This window comes from Gobius niger, assembly GCF_951799975.1.
Source record: "Gobius niger genome assembly, chromosome: 16".
NCBI lineage: Eukaryota > Metazoa > Chordata > Actinopteri > Gobiiformes > Gobiidae > Gobius > Gobius niger.
In genome coordinates, this window is record NC_136867.1 from 6,274,840 (window position 1) to 6,287,844 (window position 13,005).

At 43.2% G+C, this 13,005-nt stretch overlaps 1 protein-coding gene across 3 annotated transcripts in view; it reads right to left on the minus strand.

Annotated features, from left to right (window-relative positions):
• Positions 1-1,400: 1,400 nt before the first annotated feature.
• Positions 1,401-13,005, minus strand: part of aqr (aquarius intron-binding spliceosomal factor) — a 95,207-nt gene continuing 83,602 nt past the window's right edge. The window contains exons 34-37 of one of the 3 annotated variants that reach the window (XM_079573183.1): positions 8,455-8,629; positions 3,134-3,244; positions 1,708-1,848; positions 1,401-1,671 (exon numbers count right to left, since the gene is read on the minus strand). In XM_079573183.1, the coding sequence (XP_079429309.1) occupies positions 1,528-1,671; positions 1,708-1,848; positions 3,134-3,244; positions 8,455-8,629 (571 nt within the window). In that variant the 3' untranslated portion in view covers positions 1,401-1,527. Of the gene's footprint in view, positions 1,849-3,133; positions 3,245-8,454; positions 8,630-13,005 lie in introns of all 3 variants that reach the window. The other 2 variants (XM_079573184.1, XM_079573182.1) reach the window with 2 other exon arrangements.

The window sequence follows — 13,005 nt, forward strand, 5'->3', positions numbered from 1 at the left end:
CTCTATGTCACTTCCTGTCAGTGTCCAATAAGGAAGTGAACCTACAGTATAAACATCACAAAAAATGGCCAAACTAAAGAAAGCTGGGTACAATCTTTAGCAAAATCTTAATTGTGTTAACTATGTTTTAGCAAAAATTGTGTCTCATGTGTCATATGCACATGAAGGTTTTTTGATGTCCCCTGAAAACCACATTTGTTGTAAACCAGTGTTATAATTAAAGGAATACGTAAAAATCTATTCTAATCACATCACAAAATCAGAATGAAAACAAACATTTGACTCGTGACAATGTGCTGCCGTTGATATGTGAACGGGTCAGTTTAGGAGCCACTCAGACCCACACGGCACGGGAGGAGGACGTCTTTGAGACTCAGGTTGGGACAAAGTAGAAGTTACACGTATTTCACCATTTCGACATTCAAAGGCAACAGTCACAGAGACGTATTAAGACTTTGACTGAATATTTACTGTATTCTGTTACCTTTGGGTGAAGGAGTCTGGGGGAGCGGATGGATCAGCCTTCTGTCTCTGGGAGCGACTGCTCCTTGTGTCACATATTTGTGCCGACAGTCTGGATGTTTCGCTCATGCAGGTGTTTTCCCCAAGGACTGTTCTCACCCTCAGACTTAACTGTAGTCTTCCTTGGCACCGCATTCTGGGACATACTGTCGTCAGACCTTGACCTTGTTGTTTAGAACTCTGGTGTAGACTTTTTTTTATTGTATAGTGGTGGGAAAAGCAATATTAGAAGTGTTATTCATACTCCACTTTTATTATTGGTTTACCCACCTACTCACTGAAATATCAGCCATTTTTTTCCATAGTAATATTTACATCATTATGGTACTATTGTTTTTGTTTTTGTTTTTAAAGTAACGAAAGCAGGAACCAAAAGAAAAAAAAATCTATTTTGCCCCCCAATGTTTTGCCCCATTTTTACTTTTTTTTTCTTGTTTTACCCCTCAATTTATTATTTATTTTAATATTTCCCCTATTCCCCCTTCCATTTTACACAATTTATTCCCCATATTTTTTTTTTCTATTAAATATTTTGCCACAATTTCTCACAATTTCCCTCCATTTTTCACACATTTCTTTTGGCCACTTTTTATTTGACATCCATTGGCCTTCACGGTTTTACTGATTAATCTAGGATGTGTTTGTGAAGTAGAATGTAACGACAAAACCAAACAAAAAAACATGCGTCCTGGTAGAAAGTTTGGCTGCAGCTCACAGATGGAGCAGGGGCGGAGCTGACACAGGCAACAGGGGCTGACGGGGTCCCGCTGGGAAACACAGGACACTTTAAAAATATAGTAATTCAAGTAGTCTCATTGCAGCTATAAAAAACTGTTCGGAAAAAATATACAAGGAATGAAAAATGTGTGGACAAAATGTATATATTTTTTATTTTATTAAAAAAGTACAGAACTTCATTGACAGATTGTAGAAAAAAAAACACATCTCTTAGCCATTTGTGAGAAAATGAGACCTCCCTTAACAATTACAGTCCTAATGTACGGTCTACTGCTCCTCCGCACTCTCCTCGCTGTCGCTGTCCCGTCCGGGGTGCTCGGGCATCTTGGCGTGTTCTGTGGCGTCCATCTCCTCAGTCTCCTCTTCCACCTTCTTCTCCTCCTCCTTCTCAGCGGGGTTTGGCTCGGGGACCTCCTTCTCCCCTGGGACCTCCTTCTCCCCTGGGACTTCCTTCTCCTCTGCTGTGTCCTGCTCCATGGGCGTCTCCTCCGGTTCCTCCGGTTTGTCCGGCTTCTCCTGCCCCCGTGGTTCTCCTGAAGGCTCCGCGGGCGTCTGGGTCTGTTTGGGAGGCTGGGCTAACTGCTGCTGCTGTAGGGGAGGAGGACAGAGCAGTTGTATTTGTTTGTTACTTGACTTCTGGAAAATGAAACTTTCAGATTTGAATCAACGCCTGAAAACCTGGATAATAACTGGAGAAAATGTGCTTGTGTAGGCGGGGGTTAAGAGGTTAATAAATCGTTTTAATGGAAAACCATTAAACTAGAATCAAAGGCCCTTGGCTTCACTAATTCAGGCTGTCCACCTGCTCTGGCGCTGGTGAAGCGTGGGGCTCTGTGACGCCACAGAAACGTGATCAAAACACCAGCACATGCCGTCATCTTTGAATATGCCCAATGGTAAATGGTCTCAACTTATATAGCGCTTTTCCACCTACATTAGGCACTCAAAGCGCTTTACAGCAAGGATCCACCAGAGCCGTGGGAAGATATTTTAGTTAGGGACAATTTACCCCCAAAATACTTTTTCTGTGCTTAAATCCTATTTATTAATCTCTTAACTCCCGCCTGAACCGAGAGCATTTTCTCCAGTTCAGCTTTACCCAAATCCTGTAGGCCAGTGTAACGCCTCATTTGAAAGACCTACAAAACTAAATTGATCTTTTTCCTCACGTCAGATTTTTTTTCATCACTTTTTTTGTTGGGCAGTCGTCTCATTTTTGTCAAACTTTCGTGACTTTTTTTTGTCACTTTTTCATCAAATTATTCGCATTTTTTTGTCAAATCCTGATCACTTTTTCATCCATTTTTTCCTAAATTTTTCATCAAATTTTTCTCACTTTATTGTCAATTTTTTGTCCATTTTCGTACATTTTTTGTCACTTTTTCGTCAATGTTTTCTCACTTTTTTTCACATTTCCATCATTGTTTTGGTCTCAGTTTTGTTGCTATTTTCACACCTTTTTTCCAGAAGCTTTTGGACTGGGGTAAAGCTGGAGAAAATGTGCTCGGTTCAGGTGGGAGTTAAGGGGTTAATATTGCCTGCAGTTCACAAACTATCCACCAGGGGGTGCTGCAGCGCCCTCAGCACCCTGGGTTCCCACGGCCTTGGGATCCACTCCCCCATTCCGGATGTTCAGCTGATCTCATTCTTTGGGTTTAATAGCGTTTCTGAACCTAGACCTTACCAACTGCGGCAGCCCCAGATCAGAGCAGTAAGTTACATCCACATGGACCTTCTTTTTGAGGGGATCTGGCAGTGTAGAATTATAAGGTTTCTCCATCCTTGTCACAGTAAAAGTGGAGCTTCACCGGATGCTCCTCTCATCCCCCCCCCCAAAAAAAATCCCATTGTGCGTGTTTAATCCCATGCTCACCTGTCTGTACTTCTGGGAGGTTTGGATCATGTGCATGTACATGTTGTAGACCAGGTTGGCCATCTCAGGCATGTTCTTCACCACTCGGTCTGGCTGCGCCGCCGCATTCCTCTGAAAGACAAGGCAAAGGTGTTTTTTTTTAAAAGTCACGATCATCAAAACAAGAACCCAGCCTTTATGCCTCTGTGTGGTAAGATTTATTACCAGGGCTACTCCCCCCCCCCCCTTTGGCCAAACGCAGACGATATCGATCCTTCCTAACTGCGCTGGGATCTTGGGACGGTAGTTAAAAGACAAATGTTAGCTCGCTGCGGCTCGTGCATTATGAAAGCGATCCGGGGAGGGGGGGGGCAGAGTTGAAAAGCATTGGTATGCAGACAGTCCCGCAGCCCGCCGGGAGCAGCGGAGCGGGCTAAATATGCGCTCCGCTGGGATGTTGCTACTTAAACTGAGCGGGGCGGCTCACGTAGGCCCCGAAGGCAAGACTGGAATATTTATACGGATGTTGACAGAGCAGCTTAAAAACGATACATCATTCAACATCCCTGGAATCCACAACTGGTTCTCCTCCAGGCCTGCTGTTTTTCAAACCGCCAGGCTGGGATGATTCAGAATGAAGTACACGTGTAGAACTGGGGCTCGGATGAAGTTGGGATGGATTGTAACAAAGGCATCCGTTCAAAATGGAGCGAACAACAACAAAGGTAGTGACGGTCAGTACAGTTTGCTGAAACGTGGTCAGAAAGGGTGCGCTGGACTTGGAAAACACTGAAGCTTCATGGATGTGACACTGTTCTCATGTTACTTTACAGGGGTGGGAATAATATATTTAAATATGTAGAGTACTATTTGAAGTACATGCACATTTATAATTTGAAAGTATGTTCAAATGTTGTAAAGGCTGCACATAATAATGCAAACCGTATATTATACAGTACCTATCTTTTATGTATTGGGTTTCTTTTGTTTCAAGGCTTTTTACATTGAAGATTCTCACTCAAGGAGTTCATTAATGAGTGAACACACGTGGAATTATGTTTTAAAACAACTTTGATCACTGCTTTGCACTTTTGACTTCACAGACTGTTAAACCATGTCAAGGACAATCTTATGAAGTTATTGAGAAAATGCCAAGAATAAAGGGCGACCATTTAGAAGAATTTTAAATATACAACTAAAACATATTTATTTCACCCTTTTTTTGTTTCCTTCACATTCCCATGTGTTCATTCATCGTTTAATGTCTTAAATGAGAATCACACAATGGAAATAGTGTTGAAAATCAAGCTGATACATAAAAGGTTTTGACCGGTACTGTATACATGACGTTACTGTCTGCTTTTAATATTGGTCTAGACTCTTGACCATGTTTTATCGCACCTATGTTGAATCGATCTCATCTTGTTGTTTACTGTCGTGGAATAAAAAAAGGGAAAAGAGAAAAGAGAAATTCTGGTGCCCGGGGGGTGTTACAGTACCACCTATTTTGGTCTTGCCCATTATTACAACATTTTTGGAATTCTGTTAAAATTGAATTGAAAATCATGCTAAAGCTACAAACAACTTTAAACTGGGACGAAGTACTATTTGGCTCATTATATTCTATTGACGCAGATAAAGAGACGCAACTATTGTTTGGTATGTTGAGTTCAGTAGCACGGAAATCGATTACAAAAAGATGGTTGAGTTCAATATCCCCGAACGTGGAAGATTGGTATAATCTCACATATGCAATATTTGTTATGGAACGAATTACATTTCATAAAAGACTGCAAATGGACAAGTTCGACAAAATATGGGCGAAGTGGAGAACTTATATCTTGCCCAGGAGGCCTGATTTTGTATGATTCTCTATATCACATGTAAGGGATAATGTATAGAACGCTGGTCATTATCGGGAAAATAAGCACCGACAGGGCGAACCGGACATTATACATTATCCCGCTTATTATACGGCCATTTGCCAACTGAACACACACAACATAAACTTCGTACACTTTTATGAAGGTCGAAAGGTTTATTTAATGACTTCCGCGACAAATAGTTCCCAAAAGTTTGCGCATTGCTCTGCAACGTTTGGCTAGGCTAGAAGCAGCAAGGCTAGCAGTTAGCCTAGCTACTTAGCTGAAGGCGCAGTTGGAGGAATGGTGGTGAATCTCTGGGTAAGTTGAAAATCAGACTCACGCTAACTTCACGAGCGATTCCCCCAACTTCTCTCGCAGTGACGACAGCACGAACTCCGTTGCCTTTGGCAGCGTCATTATTTTTCTCAGAGGTCCTTTATCAGAAAATAATGACCGGTAGAACGTTGGGAAATCCCATTCAAATCAACGGAGCTTCTACTTACGCTGTGAAGAGCCGTATAATAAGTATAAATAACACAGTCATATAATTGTATGTACACCTCTTGTTTCTTGTTTTTCTGTATGGAAAAATTCTGAAAAAAATAAAAAATAAATGGGCCAGTGAGCCGAGTGGCCAGCCACAGGTGAGCCTCAGATTCAGAAAACTTCATTGACCCTAAAGGGCAGTTCAAACCTCAGAACATTTCACAAACACATGTGTGTCACTCCCAACAATTGTGACAAGAGTAGAGGCTCAATAAAACCATAGTCCATAATAATAAAACTGAACACATTTCAAGAGGTCTGTGTTACCTAATAAACACACTCCCTTCAGAATTCAACATTTCAGTGACAGTGGGGACGTAAGCGGTGGAGAAACAGTTTGTTTTTTGAGTCGCTGTACAACAATCAGCTGCAGAGACCCCGATCCAGTATCATGAAGGACCCTTTGCCCCCCCATGTCTTTTCTTAACAAGCTTCAGCGTGACTGAGGGCAGCGAACCCCACTTTACTCTAACAGTTGTGTGTGTTATTCTAATCTACCTACAGGCATGAATGAAGAAACCTCACCTTTATGCACATGGATACTGAAAGGGAAAGGCTTGCAACCCACTGGAAACAATTCTGGATCCTGAGCCGCCAGTTGAGAACCACCGGTGTGAAGGACATGCACTTATATTACAGTTTTCACTTTAACAGATTCTTCAATGATCCGCAAAGTCCGACAGGCGCCCTGTGGTGTTCAGGGAGCACAAACCAAGACACTCTTTATCTTTAAGCCTTAATTCTTCATGTCGAATCGCAAAGTCGACCAAAAAAAAGCCTTCTTGTGTCAAAACTCACTGACGCAAAACATGCACAACAGCAGAACCACTGCCATAAACATCCAGCAGCAGAGGTTCACCATTTGTAAATAGCCTGTTTAAGCCGGGGCCCCATGTGTCTGCCCGTGAGAGCTGTCCCCCCTGGGCTGTCAGTCAGAGAAAGTGTCAGGGCTGGGGGTATTTTAAACACCTCTGTCGTGTTGTCTGACGCTGGCACCGCTCGGCTGGATCTGGCGCTGGGGCTCGAGCTCCGCGACCTTGGGAGGGTAATTATAGCCGCGCTTCGCCAAGAAAAAGCCGCTTATAGGGACGGAGGTGGGCACGGGAGCCAAAATATGAAAGGTTGCGGCTGCTGTCAAAGAAGTTCACTCAGTGGCCCGGTGGTTCGCGCTGGCGCTGCTTTGTGTGTCCGCGCTTGACCCGGTCTTTGGAAAGCCCGGTGAAAATAGGCCTGCAGAGACAGCTGATCGGCCGCGGAGATCAAGTGGCCGAGTGGATCCACGACTGCTCAAGGGAAACGAACGGAGAGCGTTTGACCTCTCGCAACACCCTTCTGTGTGTTCTGCTGTCTAAAAAACATGGAGTTTTAGAGCAGCTCTGTGTCAGATTGTAGTGCAGGCGGAGACAGGGACTCAAAAGAAATATTAGAATGTGTTTTGTCCATAGACTGTACATGTATAGACGTTGCTCACTCCTCTCCATTAACATTAACTAGTCCAGAATCCATGAGGGCTCAGTCTGTTCCAACAGAGCATGTTCCAAAAAAAGGGGCGCCCCGCGGACCGGCTACGAGCCTCCACAGAGCTCCAAAGCCCGTCAATCATAGACAAAGCTTAAAGTGCATATGACAGCTTTTAATGCTTCTGAAAATATGATTTATTTTGGCTGTAAGTAATAATTATCATTATATTTCAGTGAAGCAGTTATTATAAGGAAGAAATGTTGGGAGGAAAAGTTATTTTTATTTGACTTTTTAAGCTAACGACAGGAAGTGACATGGATGTAAAGTTGCACAGCGGTTTGACTCATCTCATCATTGACATAACACGTTTGGCACGGCAACAGTTTGAAATTCTTCTTCTTTCTATGTCACTTCCTGTCAGTGTCCAATAAGGAAGTGAAACTATAAACACATGACAAAAATTGCCAAATTAAAGCAACACGTGTTAACTATGTTGGGAAAAAAATTGTGTCTAATGTTTCACTTTAAACTTTTTATTTGTCCAGAACTAAAACCAGCCCGGTTAAAAATATGACACCTTGCCCAGCGTGGTCACATGGGCCGCATGGAGGTGTACGGCACCATTGGAATCGGTTTTACAGTGTCTTTTGTCAGCTCCCCGCCATGAGGACCAAGGGCAGGTGCTTTCCTCGCCCATTGGTTTCGCCACTTCTTATTAACCTTTTTACAATGGAGTTAATGGAATTTATCTAAAACTCACCAAAATAGAGGAAATGAGAGCTGATTTCTATCACATTTCCCTGGGGGACGACCCTCAGACCCCTCCCGTCATGAAAGCACATTAACTATTTATATTTTAAAGCACATGCATTAATAGTTGACATGAGTGGCCAATTTTCTACTGCTGGTTGACTGTCTCCTGTACTGGAAGTGGGAACTCTAACATGAGCATGTGTTCATTGGCACTATCCCTCTGTTCACCTCTCCATTTCTTCATCTGTGTTCAGTTGGCCACTCTGGCAACACAAGTTTCATAGAAATGAGTGGAAAGGATAGGGTAAAGTCCACCAGAATGCACCCAGAATCCAGCAATGTCGATGTTTTACTGGAGTCGGTCCCTGAGTGGTGTCCGACAGGAACAAGGAAACGTGAAAGCAAAGGGTGATGAAGTTTACCATAAAATTTCTCTAAATACAGAATCAAAATGAATGCGTTGAAGTCCCGGGCCTAGAAGAAAGCCGTTGGAGAGCTACTTGGAAAGACACTGGCAGCTCCCAAACTACTGTGCAACTGTCACCCCAAATAATGTAAATAAAAAGTGTTACTGTATTTCATTACATTTGGTGGTATCAGACCATGAAGAGCCGCGCTGGTGTTAAAGAGGAAGACAGCCGACACATGAGGTGATCAGTGTGCTCCGAGAGGCCCGTGGATGTGCCTGAGTGAGCGGTATCATGTGTGCGTACTCACCGGCTGCTCCTGGTTGTAGTACTCGTTGGGGCGGATGTGCAGGTCCAGTGGTCGGGCGGTCAGCTGGTTAAACACGGGAGTCAGCTCAAAGCAGTTCTGGAACAGCGAGACCCGCGCGAACACGTACAGGCCCAGCCTGGCCCTGGACATGGCCACCACCAAGCGCCGCACATCCCTGAGGACAACACGCAGACACGAAGCATATGTGTTAGTACATTAAGATTCATACTAAGCCCTGGTGAACATCTGCTGGTGGACATGTTAGCTTGCCTTGGCCGTTTAAATAAAGGGTGCATCAGAAACTGGCAAATTAGTAAGGTCTCAGCCACGATCCTGTCTGAATACTGCTGTCAATGAGGAAGGAGCTTCCTATCATACCTCCTTTAGCATAGAGCCCTCTGGAGGTTCCTCACCAGTGATTAGGAGCGATGTGCCACCCCATAAGCCGCTGTGCTGCTGCCCGGGAGTCATTCGGAAAATTGCCAATCTCTGCTCAACCACTGTTGATGATTGACAGCCACACATTAAATTCACTAAAATGATCTGCACAAGCCAAACTTTATAAATGTGTGAAAATGAATGCTAGAGTCACCACAGCACAGTCACATCTCACTGTTATAAACATTATTGCACTGAATGGCCTAAACCAAAGGACAGGATTAGGTAGAATATTTGAGAGCCTTTTTGTTCTGTGATGAGGGCTGTAGCTGTGGAGGCAAGTCTGAAACATGGTCTGTTTTCTGTGTGGCTTCATATTATTAAGGCGTTGTTTGAAACTGTCTGAGCCAGGGCAGATGTGGCTACAGTCTGTGAGGTTTGTCACAGACTATGTCACAGATTTTGGTTATGCATGTTTAAAATACGATAAAAGTATGTGGGTCATGTGGTTTTTATAAAACAGCTCTTGTTGATGTCACTTCCCCGTTGTTTCCGCCACCGGGTGAGGACAGTCAGATTGTCCAAACGCAGCTGAAGCTCTAGTTCCTAACTGCACAGTGACCTAACGGTTGACCTTTTCCCGTTATGAAGGAATAGGAGCTAGGATCAGGACTGAGGAGCTATAATCTGAGGAATTTGGATTGAGCCAAAGGCTTTGTAAGTCTATCCTCAGCTTATACTTCCTGTACAACTGTTGAAGTATATTTGGACACGAAGGGCAACCAGTCACATTGTTGTGTCTATTAGTAAAGATCCTCTTTTGAACAGAAAACCTTTCACTCATGGACACAAGGTTTTCAAGTGGTGGGTTGGGACAAAGAGGTGGAAAGATGGCTACAATCACTGTGGAGTATATATATGTAGACCTTTGGTAACGCCCACAAACAAAGGAAAGAGACATGGAGAGGATTAAAGTGGTGCCCAACGCTATCCATAATGCTAATGTTAGCTGCATGATGCTAGCTTTGAATATTGGCTTTCATGTCTTCTGGAAAATCGGCTTCATTGTGTAATGCATTAAAGTGTCAGAACATCCATAAGGATACCATTTTGATTAAAATTTACTTGAATGTGCTAAGTATGCTCGTGTGCAAGAAAACCTATAAAAGTATGAATAAATGGTAATCCCCACACCGGCTTTTTCCCACCATTGCCAGGCCACGCTGTATTTGATAATAAAATAGGGTGGTTCACACAATGAACTGGACAGATTTTGCCAGATTCCTTTTTGCCTTGATCCAATTGGTTTTCTAAGCATCTTTATACAAATTGTAGTCAATTGCTGCACATCAATTGCTGTCATGATATTTACTATATCGACTTATCACTCCATAAATGAAAGACCATAACATTTTTAGACTTGAATGCACAACTTGTGTGCTTGAATACAGAAGAATGAACGCTCTCAGAGCAGAGTGAGCTGAGCTCCATCTGCCAGTCTCCTTGTGCGTGAAACCAGACCCACAAAAAGAAGCTCAAAGGACTTGACGCCGAGTCTTTCTTCAAGTTTCTGCTTCCTGTGAAAGTTATGCATTGTTGGGTTTAGGCCTAGAGCAATGAAAATTGTGAAAAATTGAGCCTTCCTTTACTGGAGTCTCATTGGCTCAAGATGTTCAAAATGTCAATAGGAACATTGCAAGTGCAATCTGGCAAAATCTGAGAAAACATATTGTGAACCACCCTATTGTACGAACAGGAAACAAAACCTCGAAAGCCAAGGTCGAATATGAAATACGTGGCGTGCAACGGCAAAAACACGTCCAGAAAAGGAATAAAGAGGAGGCGCTGCGACGTAGGAGGACATGGCTCTGTTGAACGATGGGTTAAGGTGACAAAGCGAAGAGGTTTTCAAAGGGCAAGCCAACACGGGGGGAGAGTGCAGAGGAGTGTCCCTTTGACAGAACCAGGGGATTAGCGACACCATTCCTATCCCTCAAAGTGCTGGAATCCGGCTTGGCGAGGATGTTTAGCCATTTCTTTTGTGAGGGAGAACGCCAAAAAGAATGTTGAGATCAGCGAGCAGCGGTCCGCTCAAAACATATGGATATTTCCTGAGTTCCTTATGATTATGAAGAAGCTGAGATGTCACATGAATCTGAATTAAAAGAGAACTTTATCGTGATGGAGAAGAATGGGGGGAGTGTAAATACGCCATTAGAGATGTATTCATTTATTATTTTTAGAGGCGATTGCCTTTTAGGAAGATACAGTCGGGCTGCAGATGCTACACAGTGGATATAATGGATTCACATTTAGCCAAAGCAAGACCCTGTTTTAGTCATTTGAAATACTGATATACTTTCAGTGTACCGGACGTTTCTCCCTGTGAATTCTTTGCTCCTGACGCCATGTTTTTAACACAGTGCAAGTGACTTTAAACAGGAAAGTCAACAAGGGAAAAAAAAGAAAAATCGTAATTGCTCACAACAAACGCAATATTAATCTTTGGCAACGTCAACTGAAGCAGCGCAACCATGCTCCTCCTCAGCCTCTTAATCTCCTCCTCATTACCTCCAGAAAATGTCCCCGACTTTAGCAAATTTCAGGCACCTTTCCCGGGTCCAAGCGCCGCCAAAGTTCCCCAATTCAAAACATCACTGGATTCGTCCACATTTTTGTCAACTTTAATGTTTTTTTTAAAATAAGTGCTCTACTTAAGGCCCGCTTTCTCACGGAGCGGAGCCCGAATGGATGAATAGTAGCTGCCACTCTGAAGTCAAAACGGAAAAGCTCGCGTGATGGCTACAATGGGAGCGACGAAGCAGCGCGGACACTAATCTGATGGTTCTAAATTTGGCACGCGGCTGTACATGTATTTACATACACGCCCAACTCCATCCAAATTATGGGATAGACGTCCACCTGAACACTCCGGGAGATTAAGGGGATTCATTTTTCTGCAATATGCATGATGGCGCTATGAATATGCAGATGGGCTTATGGAAATGAATGCTGAGTTTACAAATAAACGAAAGCACCACTATCTTAGCTGTATATAACTCAAAAATAGTAGAGAAGAATAGGTTCGGATTACGTTCAAAAGAAACTTAAAGCCTATAGATAGACGGCATCTTTGCAAAGGCCCATATTTGGTCATGTTCGAAGCAGCCAGAGGGGGAAAACAAAGAAGAGAAAAACTGAAATACTCTCCACCATTACTTAAAGGGACTATATGGAGTTTAAAAATGTTTGAACTAAGTATTTTCCTCCCCCTACACGTTCCAGCCATGTCCTAATGTGTAGAATGAGCTCAGACTTGTTCACCACAACTGCCTCTAAAATCCTGCACTGTCACTCAAAAAGGTGTTAATTCGGGTCCCAAGTGCCGTCATGCACAAGCTTAATATAGAAGCTGCAGTTACACGTATGACCTGAGGTTGCAGTAGTGAGCATAAAATGACCAACTTGCATCTAATCTCTTCAAACAAACGCTGAATTTTGAATATATATACTTGAATTAAAATAAAGATTCAGAGACAGAGAGGGCCACTGTTGTGATAAGTGTAGCCAGTTAAGCTGGTAAACCACTGGCCTCCTGTTGCTGGCGCCCTGCTGGGCTGGGCCTTTGACTAAACCAGGTAGAGAGACCGGCTTCTTCCTGTGCTCCAGACGAGACCCTCACACCTTTTAGACAATAGGGCCCAAATGGCCCGTCTCCTCAACATGACAAAGATCTTCTGTCTCCAAACGCCACCTTGATGCATTACCATGCAAAGCGCCGTTTGGTGGCCTGCATTGACATCTCCAACTGTATTACCATTTCTATGTGTATTCTGTGCTTCCCTTGTGGGGTGCCTTTGGTGTCTTTGGTGTGCTCACCTATAAAAGGTGATGCCAAAGCTTCACATCTTGACTAGACAAACATCTCTTAAGCTTTATTAAGTAAGAAAATCCACAACACCACTTAACCCCTCTCTGTCTTCAACAGCCCATAAAGACTTAAAAAGGCTGACTATGCAAACCAGGAAGTAGGAACTTGTGCTTGTAAGCTAGTTTTTTGTTGCATTTCTGTGACTGTGACCCTGAAAAGTGACCCCACCAATCGTGAAATGCGTTCATAAAAATGTGTCAGTGTTCTCATTGTTGTGTGTATTTATTTATTTATTTGTCTAA